This window comes from Sebastes fasciatus, chromosome 19 (assembly GCF_043250625.1).
Source record: "Sebastes fasciatus isolate fSebFas1 chromosome 19, fSebFas1.pri, whole genome shotgun sequence".
Lineage (NCBI taxonomy): Eukaryota > Metazoa > Chordata > Actinopteri > Perciformes > Sebastidae > Sebastes > Sebastes fasciatus.
In genome coordinates this window covers 7,078,087-7,100,268 of record NC_133813.1, presented here as the reverse complement: position 1 = coordinate 7,100,268, position 22,182 = coordinate 7,078,087, and the positions used below count along the sequence as shown (strand labels likewise).

At 40.0% G+C, this 22,182-nt stretch overlaps 1 protein-coding gene across 1 annotated transcript in view; it reads right to left on the bottom strand.

The window, feature by feature from the left end:
* Positions 1-584: 584 nt before the first annotated feature.
* LOC141757653 (LIM homeobox transcription factor 1-beta-like) overlaps positions 585-22,182 on the bottom strand; it is a 39,880-nt gene continuing 18,282 nt past the window's right edge. Inside the window, exons 3-8 of the mRNA XM_074618250.1 lie at positions 8,375-8,607; positions 8,042-8,208; positions 6,823-6,900; positions 4,644-4,710; positions 2,856-3,023; positions 585-1,282 (exon numbers count right to left, since the gene is read on the bottom strand). Of these exons, the coding sequence (XP_074474351.1) occupies positions 1,125-1,282; positions 2,856-3,023; positions 4,644-4,710; positions 6,823-6,900; positions 8,042-8,208; positions 8,375-8,607 (871 nt within the window). The 3' untranslated portion in view covers positions 585-1,124. The remainder of the gene's footprint in view (positions 1,283-2,855; positions 3,024-4,643; positions 4,711-6,822; positions 6,901-8,041; positions 8,209-8,374; positions 8,608-22,182) is intronic.

Here is a 22,182-nt window from a genome sequence, read left to right as displayed (position 1 = left end):
AAATGCCCTCTTGATAATGTCCAGATGATCTCAATGGAAAAATAAATAACAAAACAATAGTAATTTACACACTCATTAAAACAACACAAATACCATGATAAATAGCAGAATCAAATAATCAATGAATTAGTTTTTTTTTTTGTACTTTACAATGGGATCATATTGTCTTTTTAAATAGATTTGTTTGATTTACTGTATACCAGCACGTTGCTGAGAAATAAATAAATCGCTGTCCATTCTAACATGCAAAACTGGCTGTTTCTGAAGAACAGTAATTACATTTAGAACATTATATACATCAGTTGGCTCACAGACCAACACCAGGAAAGCTTGGTAGTCGGCTAAAAATACATCACCAAAACTATATTTGCTTAATTGTCCCATTAAAAACAACTTTATCAACAACACTATTAATGCACCTAGGTAACACTTAATTTTAACAGGTCTGAAAATTTCATGGTAATTAGGTGATAATTAGCAAGTAACCTATTTGAAATTTCTTTGGAATTACTGCCAAATTACCCCAATATTTACCTCAACATTTATCGGAAATTACTTTATAATATAATTATTAAATAATGTTTATAATAAAGTAATTTTCGATGAATTTTGAGGTAAATATTGGGGTAATTTGGCAGTAATTCCAAAGAAATTTCAAATAGATTACTTGCTAATTATCACCTAATTACCATGAAATTTGAAGACCTGCAAAATGAAATGTTACCTGCACCTATTAAACTGTTTGTTTCTGTGACACTGTTTGATTTGGACTCAATTTTCCAACTTTCCATACCACTAATAAACACTTCCATTGTGATATCTGTACACATATTGACAGCTATCTCTCCAACAAAATGAACCCAGCTGAAAAGCCAAATGTAGGCCTATACTGCTTCAAATCCCCGCCGTGCAGACAGCAGGTGTCACGAGAAGTTTCAGTTTCAAGTTTTCTCTTTCCTTTGGCTGGTGGAGGTCAGTCAGGTATATTTGGTGGATTCTGTCCTGCAGTCACTTATTCCCTGCTTACTGATTCATGTCTTGCAGGACAATTCTGGAGCCTGTGTGTCTTCACTGTTGTGTGATCACCGTTCATGCCCTGGGATGAACAGTGATGGTGGGCTGTCTCAAGAGGCAAAGTAGGAGGTCTGCATGGAGTACAGGCGGTCAATGGGGTTCCCCGCCCGAGCCTGGAAGGAGCCTACATCTGGAGTGGCCATGAAGCAGTCACTTAGACTCGTCAGAGAGGCGTCACTGTCGATGTCATGGAAGATGAAGTCAGTGCCTGGGAAGAGCAGAGAAGACAAGACACGGGGAAGTCAAATAACTGCTTTGGTGTTGGATATGAAACTGTTAGCAGGTTTTATAACGCAGACATCTATATTTAAAGCTTCAGTAGGCAACACGTTTTTGGTATCATTGGGCAAAAATTCCATATAACATTTCAGCATATTGTAATTCAAGTATTCTGAGAGATAGACTTCTGTACCTCCTCATGGCTCTGTTTTCAGGCTTTAAAAAATCTAGCCTGTGACGGAAGACTCTGACCAATCACAGGTCAGAGAGAGAGCGTTCCTATTGGCTGTGTTCCGGCCGGTGGGCAGTGCTTTTATTATGGTGAACTTGGCCCTAATTGGACTGATAATGAGGACATGGAGTGTAACGATTGTGCTTGAGCTGTCACTGGCTTTATTTCCTGTCATTGCTAATACATTTTGATACCATTTAACTATTTAATTGCTGTTTTGGAACTGTTTTTCCCCATGCATTGTTGTCCATGGATCCATGTTTTTTGTTTTTTTGTAGGTTATTTGTTTCACACACATGACATCAGGAGTCAATACAGGTGCATAAACCAATATCCCCTTCACAAACACAAAAACACACTCACATTTCTTGTTATTTTTTTGTAATTATTGTAGCGTGTGTGTGAACTTCCCACAACTAAACTAAAACAATAACACAAAATTAGCTTTGTTAATGGAAACCATTTGGAACATTTCTGCTAAAACATCCGAGTGCGTGTGTGTATTTGTGTGTGGTTGTACGGGCACACTGTTCTCCCTCAGGCCAAATGTTTAATTGCAAGGATGTGTATAGTACTGCTCTGGGTGTCACTCGGTTGGTTTTATTGGGCTCACTGGGTCTAAATGATGACAACTTGATGGTTCATCCATTTTTAATCAGCCGTCACGCTTTATTGGTTCATTCCCATCACTGCCCATAAAAGGGGATTGAGACATTGATAGGTGCCATCATGGTGAGGGTAAGAACACAGGGGAAGTGTCAGTACATCAACACATGTGTTGGTTAGTTGTTATCTCTATCTGGTCCTAGTTATACCTGCAAAATGTATTATAGCTCCCAATATTGCCCTAATAAAACTTCAAAACATTAGTGATATTATTAGTATTGCACTTCCATAAAGTTTGGGACTTGGAAGAGACAGATTCAAAAAAATGTTAGTAACTTTTATGGACCTTGACTTTTATGAGTCAAGGTCCAAAAACACTAGTACCTACATTTCCCATAATGCAACTTCATAGTATCTTCAACCAACACGTTTCACATCTCTGCACAGCTCCGTACTATAGTGAGATTAATGGAACTGGTGGCTGCCTGGAAATAAGAAAACACTGCTATACTCCTCTACTGTGGTGGAGGGCTGCGGCCTATCCCAGCATGCATTGGGTGGCAGGTAAGGAAACACTTTGGACAAGTCTTCAACTAGAGACATCTGTGGACAAGAATCTCCATGTCACATTAATAAGGGAAGAAACAAGGAGAATAAAGAGAACACATGGAAGAAAGACCACAGCGTCCACAGGTATACAGTCATTTTAGAGTGTGATGCTCACCGTAGGGGTTCATGTGGTCACCGGGCATCTGTGGTGGCGTGAGGCCCTGCTGGAAGGGGTCAGTGTTGTAGCTGTTGTGCTCCATGGTCACCAGCTGCTGCTGCTGGTTTGGAGGTAGATGCCCTGAGTAGGAGCTGAGCAGTCCCTCCATACAACCTGATATCCCCTCTGTAACAGTCAGTGGCAACAAGTGCAAACAGGGTTACAACTCTCAGCTGTATTGGTCACATAATACATGCACACATTTTAATAATTTAATTTAATCCAATTTCAAAGAGAAAAAAATGAAAGAAGTTGTAGTTTTGTTGCCTAAACCTCAAGAAGTTTTGGTTTTATTGCCTAAACCTAACTGGTTTTTTTTTGCCGAGACCTAAAGAAGTTGTAGTTTTGTTGCCTAAACCTTAAGAAGGTGTAGTTATGTTGCCTAAACCTTAAGAAGTTGTAGTTTTGTTGCCTAAACCTTAAGAAGGTTTAGTTTTATTGCCTAAACCTAACAGTTTTTTTTTGCCTAGACCTAAGGAAATTGCTAAAGAAGTTGTAGTTTTATTGCCTAAACCTAAAGAAATTTTAGGTTTTTTTTGCCTAAACCTAAAGAAGCCTTTTGGTTTGTGTTAAAAACGTGACGTTCAGTATTACAACATGTTAGAACGTTTTAAGTTTCACCTTGACTTTTACAACGTAGTAGCCATAGTAGGCCCCTACTGACCCACATCTATGGTGCTTATAGCGACTGACAACGCCTATTTAATGGCCTGATAATAGTCAAATAGGGTGCATCGGATAGTTATCCGATCCACCCAAGCCACATGTGGTTACGTGTAAATGGGGAATATGTAAAAATGTATTAAATTACATCTGGATTTTATCCTGATATGATACAATTGAAATGATAAGTAGGCTATAAATGGGCTTTTGTTGCCCAGATTTTCTGTTTGTGTGTTTATTGTTTTAACAGTTGTTTCATTTATTTATTTTCTAACTAGTTTTAGTATTAATTTGTCCATGGAGATATGTTAGCCTACTCGCCTTTATGGTTGTGAACACAGACAATACATCCATGTTTTTTTCGCCTATGAATGCTGCACAACAAATGGTTTTCTTATAAAAGCACATACTGTAAATGCATTGTCTAAACCGACTGGCTGTTTGATCTCGGGGATATCTCACCCGTCATCCAGGAGGCTTCATCTCATCCTAACATCAATTTCAAACAGCCCCCATTTGCTGGTTTGCTTTGCTCATTTGGTTAACAACAGCAGTTTCCACTATAATAAACCCTGCCTCTATGCCAATATTGACATGCTGGAAGTCCCTGAACAGATAGAGGCAGTGCTTGCCAAAGCACTGAGACACTTATCTAAACTGTCTGCTCATATACGCTGTGAGACCACAGTGGCAATAAGCCGTTAGCTATGAGGAGCTGTGCTACAGCGAGAATCATGGCTGTGGCCCACTCTTTATAGCTGCCGCTGTCGGAAAAGCTCATATTTACCAGCAGATATGTCACTCTGGCTTCCGAGTATTGGACTCATTCTAAAGCCTACAAAACAGGAATTGTTTGCGGAGTGACTCTACTCTGTTTATTGCTCCCATAATAAATGGAATATTTCAAGCTGTTTCTCCAAATAATTCATAAATTACGTAGCTTTCATTAATCACTGTTATTACCAAATGGACAGATTACGTCTTGCAGATGGACATTAATTGTGCTTTTCCTTTTATAGCATCAGAGGAAGCAGCTATAACCAGTACAGTATACACACACACACACAGATGATAATTCCTCACCTTGGCCTAGCCTTTGGCTGTTGTGTTGCTCCTGCTGTTGCTGTTGTCTGCGGGCTAACTTCTTAATCTGTAAATAGATAAACAGTAAAAAGCTTGGTATGGCTGACAGGCATTTACTGAGGAGACACTGACTAAACACATGTGAAAGAGCTCACTTGTCAACCTTCTCCAAATTATACATTTATAATCTCATTTGTTAGGGTTAGTTAAGCCAGATAACGAGAAGATACCCTGGGTATGTTGAATTTACTTCGTAGTATAGGCCTCTGACCCATCAGATGGTTTGTTACACAGAACCATCTCAGAAGCCGTCATTGGAAACTGTTTAGAAAAGGGCGGGCACTTGGCAGGTGATTGGATGAACCATCTGTCAATCAAACTCTTGCCGAAGCCAGTCAGGAGAAGAGCGGAAACATCTTTTCCATCGAGAAAAGCCTTCAGTAACGTTCTTTGCTCTTCTTTTAATAAAGAAATACTCTCCAGTTCTGATATAACTGATGCTATTGCAGCATCTATATCTCTTTAGGAGCCGCCATTGTTGTTTTGAACGAACAGTCGCCTCTCCGTGTCGTCTCACACACCTAAACCACGCTCGTAGCTGCCAGTAACTCCTCACAGGACGTTGATTAGTCCAAACCACTGTGGTTCGGACACAAACGCTCTACTTGAAAACTGACAAGATGGATTTTCGTGTAATCTCGTGATCCTGCAATTCTCGAGCAATCTCGTGTTTTCGCATTTAACCAGCTGCCTTGCAAAGTAAGAGCTCTACGGCACACAGGAATAAAATATATCAGGCTGTGACACAATACTTGTTAGTAGATACATTCACTGTTGAATTGTTAACAGTGACCATTACAACATAAACCATCTTCATCAAACATTATGTGACTTGACTACACAAGCAATGTAATGATTATAGATTGATAACTGACTGCAGGCCTATTGGATATTAAGACTTTGACAAGCTTATTCCGCCAAATGCCACCAAGCCGAGTAAATAGTAGATTATAAATTCTTGATCCACTGAAGCTTAACTGATGTGGTACTGGTTTAGACGATTGAGCCATTTTCTGGATCTGGATAATGACATCAATTCTGCCTGCATTGTGATCGTGTCTTGTTACATATTAGGTAGGCCAAGTTGGTGGACTTGACAACAAACATGGTGCTTCACAGGTCAAGTTAAGCGATGTGGGAGACTCACGAGGGATCACTAAGATGTGTGAGGTGAGGGTCATGTGACCGACAGAGACAGCTGAAGTGATCCATACTAAAAATACAGGTTAAATATTATTTTATTGTTATTTACCAAAAACATGCAGAAGAGAAAGTAGATTGATAGATTGATTTAAGTGCATTTATAAGCCCTTGGCCGCCGCAGCCCATGGATGTGAATGCCCACAACTCATACGCATGGAAAGGTTACCTTCCATCCAACATGATGTGAAAGAATCATTACCCATAATACAATGTGTTGACAGCTTGTTTTTGGTGTACTTACCAACCATTTAGGACTTTTGTTTGTGTCAACGTTGACTTGACCTAAGTTTTGTTTTACGCAACTTAACTAATGCCTCATACGTAACTTATATAACAAACTTAGTTATTTTAGGTAAGAAACATTTATTTTAACCCAAACCACAATCTTTTTCTAAACCTAAAAACTAAGTAAACCTACTTTGGAAGTTTATTTTGAAAAGGCATTCTATAGAGAGCCGAAGTCACGCCCCTTCCGGTGGATGCCATGGGACCTTATTTCGGAAAAAAATGTGAACGGTAGTCAACGGAGAGAGATAAATATTTTTTTGATCACGTTTGAATTGCTGCTTTAATCACACATGTGATGTTTGTCAATTTAAAACACAAGATAATTTTACAAGTCAAGAAAGTCACAGTTTGTTGTTAAACTGTTGAAGTATCCGACTGTGAAAATACGTAATTAGAAAGACTACACACCCAAAAGTCGCGTAAGTGACGTCTCTCACTCTGAAGCTACGATGCATTTACTACTACTGTTCATATTTTTTTGTAGTAAGCGGAAACTGACACACCATCCCTGACATGTCCGAAATCAACGCTACAGGGGTACCAAGAGCGTATAGTTTGAAGCGTAGGTCCACTGACCGAGCGTCAGTATTTGACGAGTTGGGAGTGAGAAGGTGTCGGCTTTACTGACCTTTGCTCTCTGGTTCTGGAACCAGACCTGGACCACACGTACACTGAGTCCTGTCTCCGCAGCCAGGGTCTCTCTCACCTGCAAGTCACAGCACACAGTCACACCCATCAACCATATTTACACACTAACATCATGTGTGTGCTAATTAGTGCATATTTCCTAAATGTCAGAGAGGCATAGTTTTCATTTAATGAATTTGCTGCTGTTAGCACCTTTAGCTACGAGCTGCCTGCTCAACTGTCGCCATGTTGAGAGTTGTGCGGAGGCAATAGAAATGCTCCCAATCTTGCATTTAGCACCTTTAACTTCTTTTATCAATATACCTGCAAAAAGGTTGCCATTCTCCCTTTTCACTTGGCCCTGTTCCCCAAAATTAACAATGTTTGTGTCTGCTTAAATTGTTGATTTCAGTCCAATGTTTCATTTTATTTGACACCATATCAAGTAGTGTGTATAAATGACATCAGCTTGTTTAGTTTGTTTTATGGGTTCATAGGATGTTGTTGTCCTGCCTGGGATGGTGGTAGATCAGCTGCTCAGCAGCTCAATCAAGGAAAGTGCAAACAGGTTTGCCTCATGATGTCCTCTTACAAGGGAGGGGCTGGGCTCTGTTAACATGTAGGATGATATAGGTGAGAGGTGAGTTCTGCAGTAAATTACATTATCTAATGTTTGGTGGGTTCATTGGTATGTGTGAGTGCCCCTAGATAGATTGAGATGTCAGCAGTAACTTAGAGATCTTGTATTAATGGTTTGTTCATTATTCTGTGTGAATTTGGATGCCTGCTCGGTTTAGCCCCCCCTACACTTACCTGGTCAGGTGGTACGTTCCAGTTAGGTGAGGCTGAGAAGATAAAGTCCTATTCACTGGAGTAAGAGGGGGGAGAGGAGGTAGCAGCTTGCTGTGAGGCTGCAGCTTTTGTTTGTTTGGTGTTCTTTTGATTCAGTTTAAAGGTAGTTTTGTTGAGTTTAATTTTTTCCCTTTGTTTCAGTGAACTTTTTGTAAATAAATGCCACTTTTTTTGCACTGCTCCTGTTTATCAACCTGGTTCTTTCCAAAGTTTTCCAGTGCCAAACCACCTCATCTGCTCTTTATATGGGGTGGTGGCACGACAGTAATTTATGAAGAAACTGGTGCACCACATTGTTTCTTTCTTTTGCCTGTTAAATTTAAAATATCTAGTAAAATATCTCACTACACTCAATCGTCTCCACTCACCTTTCTGCAGGGTTTAGAGGAGACCTCAAAGGAGGCCTTGAAGGCTCTCCTCTGCACGGTGTTGAGGATGGTGCGTGGCCGTTTGGGCCGGCGGGGGTCTTTGTTGCCTTTCCCTGCTGCAGGGCATTTCTCTGACTTCACATCCACATCCTCATCCTCACTCTTATCTGTCACCAGACAAAAAACAAACAAACACAAGACTTTTATTTTTGTTTTACTGCAGATTTGACTTGACTGCATCGAAACTTCGATTTAGAGATTAGTACATTAAGTAATTCATTGGACGTGTTTTCATATATTCACAAGGTTTGTGATAGCCTACGATAGTGTTACCTGAGTCTGAGTTGTCTGGACTGACTGTGCTGAGCAGGTCCCTCTCCCTCTCGTAGTCACTCTTGCACAGCAGCTGACCTTCTTTCAGAACAAACTCGTCTCCTTTGCACAGCTGGCGCTCACAGACGCAGCAGCAGAAGCAGCTGAGATGGTAAACACTCTCCAGAGCTCGCATTACAAACTCTGTGGGTGCTATCTTCTCCAGGCAGCCGCTGCACTTGGTGGCAAACAACCTGAGGACACACAGGACAGAGAGAGAGGAGTGTTAACAATGAAGAATGTATGGGGGTGGGGGAAGTGTTCATTAAGCACATTATGTCATTTCTTAACTGGACTGTATATTTTTGGCATCATTGGGCAAAAATCCCATAATAACCTTTCAGCATATTGTAATTCAAGTGCTCTGTGAGACTTCTGCTCCTCCGCATGGCTCTGTTTTCAAGGTTTTAAAAAACTAGCCTGTGATGGGAGACTTTGACCAATCACAGGTCATTTCATTGAGAGAGCGTTCCTATTGGCTGTTCATTCAACGGAGGCAGCTGTCAATCAACCAAACGGTCAAACTAGGCAGCACTGATCAAATATGAATCAAAATGCTGTTACTGTAATGGCCTATTTCTCACCTCAAATGTTTTCAGAAACATCTTGTAGTGTACTGTTCAGCTGTAAAATGAGAAAGTTTGTGACCTGGCTGGTGGGCGGTGCTTGGTATTTCCTCAACTGATCTCAACATGGCTGCCGGGTCACAAACTTTCTCAAAAGCAGACAGAGTGCAAAACACCAACCCTTTTTTATATTGCATACACTGCACAGTGTGTCATTACTGTACATATGCATGCTATAACTTCATCTTTTCACAACAAAAGAAACCAGAAAAGAAGCCAGATGTGTTTCCAGCTAAATGAATGAGTTATTACTTAGCACTCGTGTTTAACCCCTTCATGTGAAAGGCTTTTTGATGTTGTAATGGGCACACAGGAGGCCCGCTCAAAGGGCTGATTCAGATACAAAGAATAGGGGACAATTTTCCAACTGCTCCCCACAATTACCCAATGAGGCAATTTATACTGTATGACCTTTAAAAAGGAAGTGGGTGCTATTAGATGAGGGAATATTACTGAAACAATATGTTCCGATGTGGTCCACTGTGACAAATTCATGATTTATTTCCCCATAAATATTTTTTTTTTTTTTTACCAGAGATGCCATCAAATGAGCCACAAGTTGATTCCAAAAAAACACGCCAATTACATTAAACCACAATTAGGAGAGCATGAAAACAAAAGGCGGGCAGCGTAGAGGGTTGGGAGGAGGAAGGAGGTAGCTTTAAGGCAGGTACAGAAGGGCTCAGTGTTTGGACAGCTGCACTCCTCCTCCTCCTCCTCCTCCTCTCTGAGCGGGACTACCCTCCTCTATTCAGCAGCTCTTTCTCCCTGCTGTCCAACTCCCTCCTTTACGTTTACACAATAACACTACAGACACGTTATTGTAGATATCGGTAGCTGTGAAGTACGAGCACGGTTCGAATGTGAAGCTGCCGTTTGACATTTTATGAACTGCTTTGGACACGTTGCTGCTGATAAGCATGTCATGACTATACTGAATGTACCTGAGTCAACATACATGTAGTCAGTTTGAGAAAAAATAGCAGCTAATGCTCATTGCAAATAAAAAGTAATAAAACATAAATAAATAAATGAATAAATAAATAGTATTATTATTAATGATAAAAAAATACCAATAACAACAATGGCACTAATAAGAATGATAATAATAGTAATAATAATAATTTTATAGTTTTGTATAATTTCCTAGAAATAAATTGACATGTAACTGTAAATTGTATTCACATATAGTTTATGTAATTTTGTAGTAATTATAAGGGAAAAGGACAATTATTAATTAATTCACTCACACATATTCACATATTTAAATTTAAATTGTTTGAATATTATAATTAATTAATACTTTAATTCAAATGAATAACCTATAGACAGTATTTTAGTCAGTGCAGGTCTGTTGAACATGCAAAAAAAAATGTATAAGTTAAGTTGTCTACAGGCAAGCATGTATAATTGAACATATGTACATATGGAGAATAAAGTTTCTAATAAGAAATAAATAATGACTGAATATTCACATGAGTTTAAATGGAACATTTCTTTAACCTGGAAATCAACAACCATTTTAAAGCTCAACACAACTAAATTCAAATTATAATCTCTTATATTATATATAATATATTTTATATATTATATATTTACCGTATAATTAGTACAAAATGATATAGTATGAATATATTAAGGATATTATTGGTTTATTTAGGAATTAATTTGTTGGTATTTTCTTCTTTATACTGTGTGACTGAGAGAAGTAGAGTACAAGCACACTGGTAGTCTTGCATGGCTTCCAATGTGTTGTACTCTATGGCAAATAAAGTTACATGAACTCAATTGAAATTATGATCCATCCACCATCAATGAAGTGTTGAATCTGCAAATTCAAATGAGCTGAACTACTAAATGGAAGCTTCATTAGAGCTTGTTACTATTTCCGAACCAGTCCAATAGTTTTCATGACCTCTTTTTGTATTCTTAATCCTTTGTTTTTCACACATTTCAGTTGGACAAACTCATTTGCAGCAATCACAGTGTGGTTGGTTTGATAAGCCAACAGTAACTCTTTGGTCGGAGACAATGTGCCGGTCAGCTGCATGGGTTTTAAAACGATGCCAACAGCTTTGGTGCAGAATAACTCAACAACACATGGCTGACACATGGGCCTACAGAAAGCTCAAATGGTTGTTATGATCTAGAAAAGAAAATGACAGCATCATGTCAAGCTGTTATGTATTTTATTTAGTTTAAATTTAATTTAACAAATTATCCATCTACTCTGTTCTCTAGCCGATCTGGGAACGTACAGATTGAGATACATAAATATGAAAAAGAGGAGAAAAAGAAAACTAAACAGCATTGAGAACATGTACAAATATGTTGTATCATATTTTTGTGAGACTTTACTCACCAGAAAAACAACAGCATTGTTTGATCACTTAAAGGTCCCATACTGTAAAAAGTGAAATTTTCATGTCTTTTATATTATAAAGCAGGTTTAAGTGCTTTATAAATACTGTTAAACTATCAAAACGCTCAATATACGGAGAGATACACACAGCCCGTATTCAGAAACTGAGCTTTTGAAACAAACCGTTAGGATTTCTGTCCATTAGTGATGTCACAAATTTACAATATTTAGACCATTACATGGTTTTAAATGTAAACATTATAAATGTGTCTCAGTTTATTTCCTGTTTCAGTGTATGTAAATAACATCAGCTGACAGGAAGTAAACATAAGCCCAAACTGTTGCCTAGCAACGCAATTCCATTGCAATTCCATTGAATGCACTAAAACGGAGCGTTTCAGACAGAGGGTAGAAACAGGTATATTCAGACAGACAGTATGAGGAAAATAAAAGTTTTTTTTCAACATTAAAGCATGTAAACATGTTCTAGTAGAAACACAAAATACAAGTATGAACCTGAAAATGAGAACGATATGGGTCCTTTAAAAAGTTTCCCCTTTCTGTTGTGGACTCTCCGTGAGCTTTGGCCCAGCACAACCAATTGGACAAATGTCAGTAATGCACATAAGATATCTCATAATCCAAAAGGCAGATTTTCATGAAATTTACAGAGCACATTTATTCTCCCAAGAGGATAAACCTTTTGGTTTTAAAGACCACATGACCTCTCCTCAGGAGACACATATTAATAATAACAGTAACATTGGATTCTGCTGCTGGTTCTGTCCAACACATGTGGGGTCTACGGAGCCTTCAGCTTCAAGGAGCTGCTATAGCGAGGCTTTAGACCTAAACAAACAGCTCCTACTGAGGCTCTAGACTTTTAGTCTTCTTTATTTTAAAATCTTGTTTGGTGCAGCGTTCAATGTGAGTGAACGTTTGTTCCAACAGAGGATTCATGAAAAGTCCTCAGAGGCTCATTTCAGTGAGGACCTGGACCACCACTGCTAGGGGCCACCTCTTTGGAGGAGCCTCCTTGACCCCCTGGCCCTGTGCCCTATGCTTCCACACTGCTCCGGCGGCTTAACAAGCATAAAGAAGTACAGGATTAAAGAGGATAAGAGGAGTGGAGAAAGGATGAAGCAGTAAAAACAGACTGTGTGTGTTCCTTCACTGTTCTCTTGTTTGTTCTCCCTCCTCAGGGAGCCGGGTGACCCAAAAGGAGGAGGCCGGGTGGGTGGGTGGCGGCTTCGGGTGGCAGCTTGTTGGGAGTTTTAATTAGTAGGCGTAATCAAAAGATGATTGTGAAGGAGGCAGGGGGGAAATAAAAGCGGGATTCAGAGAGTGGGGATGTGCTGTTTGCTCAGCCAAAGCTCAAGAAGTCAGAATAAGGCCCTCGGGATTCTCTGGGGACTCACTTCAACATGTTTGTCAGCAGGGAAATGATCTCAGCAATCAATCAGATGCACTCATTTATTCACCTTCTGGAGGTTCACTTTACACCGGAGGAGTCTATCAGAGGTGGTGGTGTTGGGAAAAGAAGGACGACGGGGAAGTATTTGGTTAAGTGAAGGTGAGGCATGTTAATAGAAAATGAAATAATTGTATCCTTTAGAAAGTCAGCCGATTAGACTGTTGTCAGGACATTAAATAGGTGTTATCAGTCGCTATAAGCACCATAGATGTGGGTCATTAGGGGACTACTTCGCCTACTACGTTGTAAAAGTGAAAGTGAAACTCAAAAGCAACACGTTCTAACATGTAAAACTGAATGGACCATCATGTTTTGAACACAAACAAAAACAACTTCTTTAGGTTTAGGCAACAAAACTACAACTTCTTTAGGTTTAGACAAAAAACAGTTAGGTTTTGAACACAAACAAAAAGTTTTTTTTAGGTTTAGGCAAAAGAAACTACAACTTCTTTAGGTTTAGGCAACAAAACTACAATTTCTTTAGGTTTAAGCAAAAAAACTATAACTTCTTTAGGTTTAGGCAAAAAAACAGTTGGGTTTTGAACACAAACAAAAAGGCCTCTTTAGGTTTAGGGGAAAACAATGTGTTTTGGATTGGAATAACTACGAACACAAACACAACTACATATTGTTTGTTTCACACAGGTTGCGATCTCTGGTCTCCTGGGGGAAAGCCTCGACCCCTTATGGAGTTTAACACTGTCTATACGACAGCGCCTGACTTCCACTTCTGCTCCTGTCATAATTACTACGGTCACCAGAGGTCGCTGTCGTCTTCTTTTATACCATCTTTCGGTGATCTACAATGTGAATAGATGATAAACCTACTAGTGGGTGTAGTAGGCCCCTATTGACCCACATCTATGGGGCTTATAGCGACTGATAAAGCCTATTTAAAAGCCTGACAACAGTCTAAGACAGGGATTACAAATCAACAATTGCAAATGTAATTGTGAAATGACCCGAGGCTCTTGGTCGATCACCTCAACACACACACACCACACGTCAGAGGGTAAGAAATCCCCTGGATAGAGATGAACTAAAATATCAGAGTATCAGAGCGGCTGCATGTTGAAGCAGGAACCACGGAGCCTCTCGTCTCTCCTTCAACTCTTCTCTTCTGTGGTTTGCTTCAAGGGATTTTTCTTTTTCGGTTTGTGGTGCAATGTCTAGACAGTATGCTGGGTTCCAATCAGTACAGACGCACACTCGCTGTCAGTAAGTTACTGAATTGTGTTTCGGGGAGTGTCACTATTGTTATTGTTCAGCCCGTTGTCATGGGAACTACACTTGGAGACTATTGTCTTTCTCTGTCTCACTCTCTGTCCTGCTGGTCTCTTGCTCTCTAACGGGCAGACAGTTAGGGAAAAATCGTTAAACATATAAGTCCCTCATTAAGAGTTATATGATATAACAATTTAACAACAGCACTCAGGGCAAAAGAGCTTCGGCTAGACGAGCCGAGCGTGCACTAGTACTGTATTTAAATCACTGTTTTCATTGTTCACTTTCTGTTCTTTCACGATATAATTTCAACAAATCATTTTGGTGGAGCACACATGGAGTTGAATATATTGACTCTGTCCTTGTAGATATGGTTCAAACCATTTCTGTAACAGTAAATATGAGATTTCAGAAGGAGATATGTAATTTCCTGTCTATTTCTGGTGACTTCCTATCTTCAAACCCACGGTATACACTCGTTAGGTTGCCTCGTTAGGTACACCTGTACAGTCTAATGCCAGAAAGTCGACTATTATGATGCCTATAACATTCAGTTCTCATAAAAGTGTTAATTAAATTATTTGTTTAACATTAAGGTCATAGTTTGTGATGGCGTCGTACTGTTTCCGTTCGTTACATGCATACAGTCTCTTTTCAAAATAAACTTCCAACTTGTTTACTTAGTTTTTAGGTTTACTTACGCAACAAATCTACTTGGTTTAGGAAAAGATCTTGGTTTAGGTTAAAATAAATACTTTGTTACGTAAGATAAATATGTTTGTTACATAACTGGCGTTAAAAACCAAGGTAAAATAAGTCAACGTTGACTTGGTTTCACACGGAACACGAGCAGCGGTCTCCTGGGTGTCCTGTGTTTATCTGACCCGTCCATCCTCCCCTTCCACTCGCCCTACACAGACTTTCTCACTCTTAATACTGCGTCAGTTGCTCTGAGCGTCTATTAATGAAGCAAATTGGAGTTAGTTGAAAGCCTGGTGCGTATCATACAGGCGCTAAAGGACAGTAAATATCAGACGCCGAGTGGCACTGACCAAGCATCAGTATTTGACGAGTTGGAGGTGAGAACGGGTTGCATTTATAAACCGCCTGCGTCAAAACTGTCCACTTTGGGGATTTCACAACTGTAGGATCTCCTGAGGACCTCTTGGCTATTGACTCACCCCCCCTTCACTTTCTTTGACTCTCTCTGTGTGGTACTTGGCATCACATTTTGTTCTGCTTTGTCGCCAAGAGAAGGCAATTCCAACTTCAGCCTATACTCGCTGTTCTCTTTACAACAACACTCTCCAGCTCGGCTGTAACGGTGGAACAGACAATCACCTCCACCGGCTGTTTAAACACGGAGCATGTACCTGACTGATACTACAGTTTAATGTGTGCAGTGCATTGGGTACTCTGCTAAGTCTGTAAGGCAGTGTTGAAGCAGGAAGAAATTCAGCATATGTACACGTACTGTAAATAAGTAGCTTATGCACAAACATACACATATATAATATGCATGGAAACACAAATGCACACACACACACACACAGAATCCTGAAAACAAGACTGTGAGGATAGTCCTCCCGTCTCATGCAGCGTGTCCACCACCACTCCATCACAGCCAAGATTTAATATCACATAACCTGCCAACAGCTGTCATGGCAACCTGCCCTTTCCCACAATACAATTTCCCCATTGTCCCTGAGCACTAATGTACAAAGTCTCCTTTCTCCCTCTTTGTATCTTAAGTCGCCTGTAGCCTGTATTAGATAGTATCAGTCTAGAAATAGCAGTTTACAGTTGGATTCTGAGTTTAATGTCATGTTGCTGGTCTTGTGGATTAAAGGATTGCCTCACAGGGTTGTTGAATGTGTGTTGTAAATTTTGGCTATTGATTTTTTTCTTCATTAAAATGTCATAAATCAATTCTAATTCATTACAATTTGCTATTAAACTCAACCCAATCTTTAAACCAAGGTACCAGGGGTGAAGGTAGCCTGATAATCAAACAGAATTGCCATCTCATTTCACTTCATTTTTCAGTCAGATGTTCATGTTATATCCAACTTAGTAGGAGGGTTATTTAGTTTTGTTTTGCCTTCGCAGTGAGTGATGCATTCATCCCACCAATATCATGTTTTCAGAAGCCATGGTAGTGGTTACTATTTGCCACGTCGGTCAAAGAAAAATGCTGATTAAAATGAAGTTTAGTAAGGATAGTAAATATAGTGTTGGTTCAGGCAGAACACTGAATTCATGCTTACATTAGCTGACAATCATCGGCTCATTCTGTGCGGCTACCAGCTGACATGTAGCATCCAATCAGTGGTGCAAAGTAACTATAATACAACTACTCCAGTACTTAAGTAACATTTTTTTTTACTTTACTTTAGTATTTTCATTTCATGCAAGATTATACTTCACTACATTTCAGGGATTGTTTTTCTACTCCACTGCATTTATTGCAACGCGTTGAGACCGACTTGGGTCTCGACAGGGATGAGGGTACAACCTCTGCTATGGGATGGTAGGTTACATATTTCTCTGACTAGTGTAGCCACAGTGTGTTCAATGGCTGTAAACTGTTTATACGCTTGGATAAAAATAAAAAGATTTGATCAAAGACAAATCCGTCTCCACTCACATGAAACACACTAATAGCTGTACACCACAAATGAGAGAAGTATGTTTATATGATACAGTAGAAATAATTTAATAAGCCACATCACTGTGGATGATTCACGGAGGTCGCACACACACACACACACACACACACACACACACACACACACAAACATAAAGCATACAACATGTAAGTTTCTGGCTAATTTTCAGTACCAGCTCTTTCAGACTAAAATCAGTGAGGTGGATTGTATCCTGGAAGCAGTTTGCTTAACTTTGACTTATACTTGTCATACTCAACTATCATGTCAAGTGTTTTTGTCAACTAGAAATGTACTAAAATGTTTCCTCAGGACCAGGAGGAGGAAAATCTAAACCTGCCTGTATCCCCTCAGACAGTTATGAAACATTACATTTCATAAAGGTGATAAGAAAACTATGGTTGCCATGACAACACTTATTGTGTACAGTATGTCCTCCCACACCACATGCAATCTGGTGGGTTTCATTCATTCATTCATTCAGGGCCAACATGCTCTCCGGTCCCTGTACATCCCCTCCCAACCCATAAGCATTAGTTTGGGTTATGAGTCCTATTCCCGCAGGCTGATCATGGCTGCTCCTCATCATTGCTTCCCTAAAGTGATGACAGCCTCAGGCTCACTGGCTGGTACGGCTGGTGCTACCAGCTGGCTGTCACAATTCATTTGTTTCCTGACACACTGCTGTCAGTCACCACACAATGCCTTCAATATCCCTGTCTTCAGGCTGCTAACCCCTCCTCCCCCGAGGAACAACCTCTCACCTGGGCTCCTCGCCGCCGCTGCTCAGCTCAGATCAACCCGCCTTTGACTCATCCACCTCCACATTGTTTTTACAAATGAAGCTTGTGGTCCTCTTTTCTTATGCAGTCCACATGGACATGGACATGACTAATATTAAACCCTCTGAGACCCACAATATACCTGTTTTTGTCTTTTTTTTAGGGGGTCTTTAGGGGGAGATAGCAGGTCAGCAGTAGATGTCACACACCATAGAAGTGGTGTACATCATCTGAAAGTGGGAACCTGAAGATTAATTTGAGATGCAGCTCAGCAATTTTTGGGTTGATACCATTTGATACACAGATTTGGTGCTAAATTTAACAATTGTTTCCACTCGGGAATTAATAAAAATGATCAATAATCCCTCCAAAATACCACATTAAGACGCCGAGACCTTGAGGAACACCATAGAAAAAGCCATGCTGTGATTTGGTATCAAAAACCTTTGACATTTGGAGATTTCTGCAAGAATTGCATTTTGCAACTGCATGGTTTTTGCCCCAAACTGCATGTGATTATCATAAAGTGGGCATGTCTGTAAAGGGGAGACTCGTAGGTACCCATAGAACCCATTTTCATTCACATATCTTGAGGTCAGAGGTCAAGGGACCCCTTTGGAAATGGCCATGCCAGTTTTTCCACGCTAAAATTTAGCCCAATTTTGCAGCGTTATTTAGCCTCCTTCCTGACATGGTAGTATGACACGGTTGGTACCAATGGATTCCTTAGGTTTTCTAGTTTCATATGATATCTGTAGCTTCACTTCTCTAGTGACCACTGCTGTAATGTTTGATTGAAAAAATATAAACCACAACTGCACCCACCCCGCTGTGGATGTGGAATCCATTTACCAAGCAGAACGGGTCCCAATACATATGAGATATTATATTACATCTATTATACTATATTGTATATATAATGAAATGTAATATTGTATTTACATGTAAGTGTAGTTAGTTAGTTCATTGATTTAACAAAAAAATACAGCTTTAAAGTGAAACTACAAGACTTTTTAAAGTAAAAGCACACTCATTCTTGGAAAATAAAATCGATTCATGAACAATAAAACTCACCCTTCATGAATTCAGAAGGGGTTTTGCTGATTTATTTTGGTCAGGTATGACTAGTAGTTAATGTTAGCTAACTTTAGATAGATACTGCTGTGTATCAGACATTACTGAATCAGTTTGTTGACTTTATTTGTGCTCCTTTTACACTATGTTAGTATACAGTTATTCATGTTCCAATAATACATGTGGTTTTCATAGATGATGACCACAGTTTATGGTCTCTATGGGTTTTGGGTGTCCTGTATAAGGTAATTTTGAAGGCCTTTATGCCAGAGATGGTGTATTTGCTGAGTGTGCCGACTGTCATTGGTCTTTTGTGTGCGAGAGGATAATAGACACACCCTCAGATGACTGATGCTCCAGCTGCAGGCTGAGAGGTGGTGACAAGCCTGAGTCCGGTGGAACCAGCACACAGACACGAAAGCACCAGCACACTCAGGTGTTAGCAATTAGATTAGCCTAAGTCTGGTATTACCAGCAGACTGTTCACATTGAAGTATACTCAAGCAAGATGTGTCACATGACTGACAGGGCCTGTCTCACACGGCAAGCGGCTTTCACATCTCTGAAAACGTTGCATCAAATTTCCAAACAGGCGTTAATAGAGTAACATATTAGCAGCTTTTATTACACGGCGTTGTTGAATACTCGATTCTGATTGGTTAATCACGGCATTCTGCGGTCTGTTATTTCTTTATAGCAGACCGTTACTATGTATAACAGACCGTTGCTATGGGCACAGTTCTGATGTCGGACTCTGGCGGACTGTTTTTGAGATAAATTAATGATTTCTTAAGTCAGTAGCCGTGTAATAAGCGGGATAATGTACAGCTAGTGGGTCATTGTTGTGAAAGAAACCCCTTCAGGGCGATGAGAGAGGGTGCGGCATCGCCCTGTCGGGGATTCTTTCATTTGATTCTTTCATTATCTCCTTACTTAGCATTGCTTAATATCTCACGACTGACGGCCGGTCTCAAGGCACCCAAATGCATTGCATTGTGGGGCAGTTTGAGTATGTGCATTAAGCTCACCCTGCAGAAATTCTTGCTAATGTAGTAGACCTCACATTCGGGCATTTCTCGCACACACAAACTTCACATACTCAATTTGACATCATACTTAGTATGAAAGTACGTTAGTATGGGATTCCAAATACAGACCCTCATTCTCTTTTCTTACAAATACCAGTTCTTGCTATTCTATAAAGGCAGAAAGGTTGTTCGCTGCTGTATTGTGTGTATGTAGATTTACTTGATAGACATGCCCTGAAGGTACACATGTGAAAAACAAATGGTCAGACTGTGAGAAACAGTGAGAAAAGAGCCCAGTTGAATGGTGGTAGTGACACTATGAGCGTTGAATATTTCCTCACCTTTCTCAAATGTTAAATTTCTGCAAATTCTCATCTTGTCTTATTTTTTTTAAATATTGTTCTGTAACAGAAGGTTTGTAAGTAAATGACCTCATACATATTAATCTATGTGTATTAAAGGTGAGACATAATTTCCATTCAGCATGTCAGTCAGCTTGGACCTGCAACTAATAAACATCCTGGAGGCACAGGGACTTAACACCACTTATACCCTCATAAATAGACACGGCTTTGAGCAGATAAAGAGGGGAGGGGGGTTGTGGATGGAGGCAGACTTTATTTCCCAGGGGATCCCCCCTCCCATCCTCAGCCCCGACATTTGTTTGAGGAAGAATACATCACTGCTGGCAGTGCAGGTTGTCTCAGAGTGTCTGTCCCCCCCACACACACACACACCCATCCACACCCATCCTCTCCACAGTCCTCTTCTAGGACAAGACACAACTGACACAGCACTGACACCTGGCTCTGAGTCAGACTGAGAGGGCAAAGGTCAGGATGAATGACCTCCACTTTCATAAGCTGTGCTGCTGCTGATGTGTGTCTTTGTTTGAGACAAAGAAGAATCAGCACCATGTGGGGGAAATTACTTCTCAGATTAATGTCAGAAATCTGAGATGTCAGAATCAGGGACTTGAAGCTTCAGTAGGCAACAATTTTTTTGGCATCAATGAGCAAAAACTCCATAATAACCTTTTGGCATATTGTAACTCAAGCGTTCTGAGAGAAAACTAGACTTCTGTACCTCCTCATGGCTCTGTTTTCAGGCTTTAAAAAATCTAAGATCTGCTGAGGAAATGTGCACCGTCCACGAGCCGGAGCACAGCCAATAGGAACGCTCTCCCTCTCTGAAATGAGATTTTTTAAAGCCTGAAAACAGAGCCATAAGGAGGTGCAGGAGTCTAGATTTTTACCCAGTGATACCAAAAACGTGTTGCCTACTGAAGCTTTAATATCAGAAATATGTTTATTCCCAGAATCCTTTCCTCCCAGACATTTGAAATTAATCTCAGAGCAGATGAGAAATACTGCAAACAAGAAGAAGAAATAGCATCAACCTTGTCCTTTTCCTTCTCGGTGGATGTTTTCAAGACTTCCAGAACGTTTTATAACAAAATAACAAACTTGCAAAATTAGCTTTTCTAGGCTGGACTGCTTTTACTCGTTCCATTAATGTCACATGTGGGGGGTAAAGACGTACAGTATGTGAGTTTTTGTAGATCTTAAGCCTAATTTTTTTGACTGAGCTGGTCAGATAACTGTTGAAGATAAAGGCTTTAGGAGGATTCTTTAAAATGTGTTTGAAGAGATCATTTATGTGGCTTTATTTTTTGTTAAACACTTATTGCTTATACAGAAGGTTTTTGTGAAGCAGCATGCTGCAGCATTAAATGAACTCACGTAGTTTAAGTGTGCCTTACTTTCTGTTGTATGTCATCAAGTCACTCTTTACATCTTTCACCTGTCACCCTGCAGTACAGTACAGAGCGGGGAAATAACAAAGGTTTCTTTAAGCCGTAGAACTGTCGGGGGGATTAGAAATGTATATTTTTCCAATGTGGTGTTCATCACTGGCAAAAAAAAAAACATGTCACCAATATTCCCATCCCAGCCAACAACACTAACACCTACACCAGAGGTTCATAATCGTAACCGAATAAGCAAATGCTGCTTACTTCAATTTGTACTCTTAGATGCTTAGATGGAACTGTTTGTATTCTAAAACATGGGTGGGAGTAACGGACACAATATGCTTGCTTACACACACGTAGGTAATGTATGCACACATACTGGACATGAATACATACATTCGCGACGCGAAGGTTAAAAAAGCTGGTGGTTAAAAGTAGCTAAACAAATCGGGTGCCAAAAGAATAAAGACAAACTTACAACAGTGTTCAGTGTCAGTGAACGGCAAGTGATTTTCATGATGGAAAAACAAAGCAGATCATAAAGATCAGGTTGCCCTGGCTCTCTGCAGCATGTTCTGTCTTCCTGCTCTGAGCCTCATAAACCGCTGCTGCAGCTGAAACACCTAAACTCCTATTAGAACTCACTCTCTTTTATTGTTTGTGTCATTTAGAGCTGCTGTTAGCGTTCGATGCTGTGAACTGCACAGAAAATGTGCTTATTAAAGGTATCCCTATAAGTGCTTTAGCCACGGTTCACATGAAAAGGTATTGTTGTGCAAC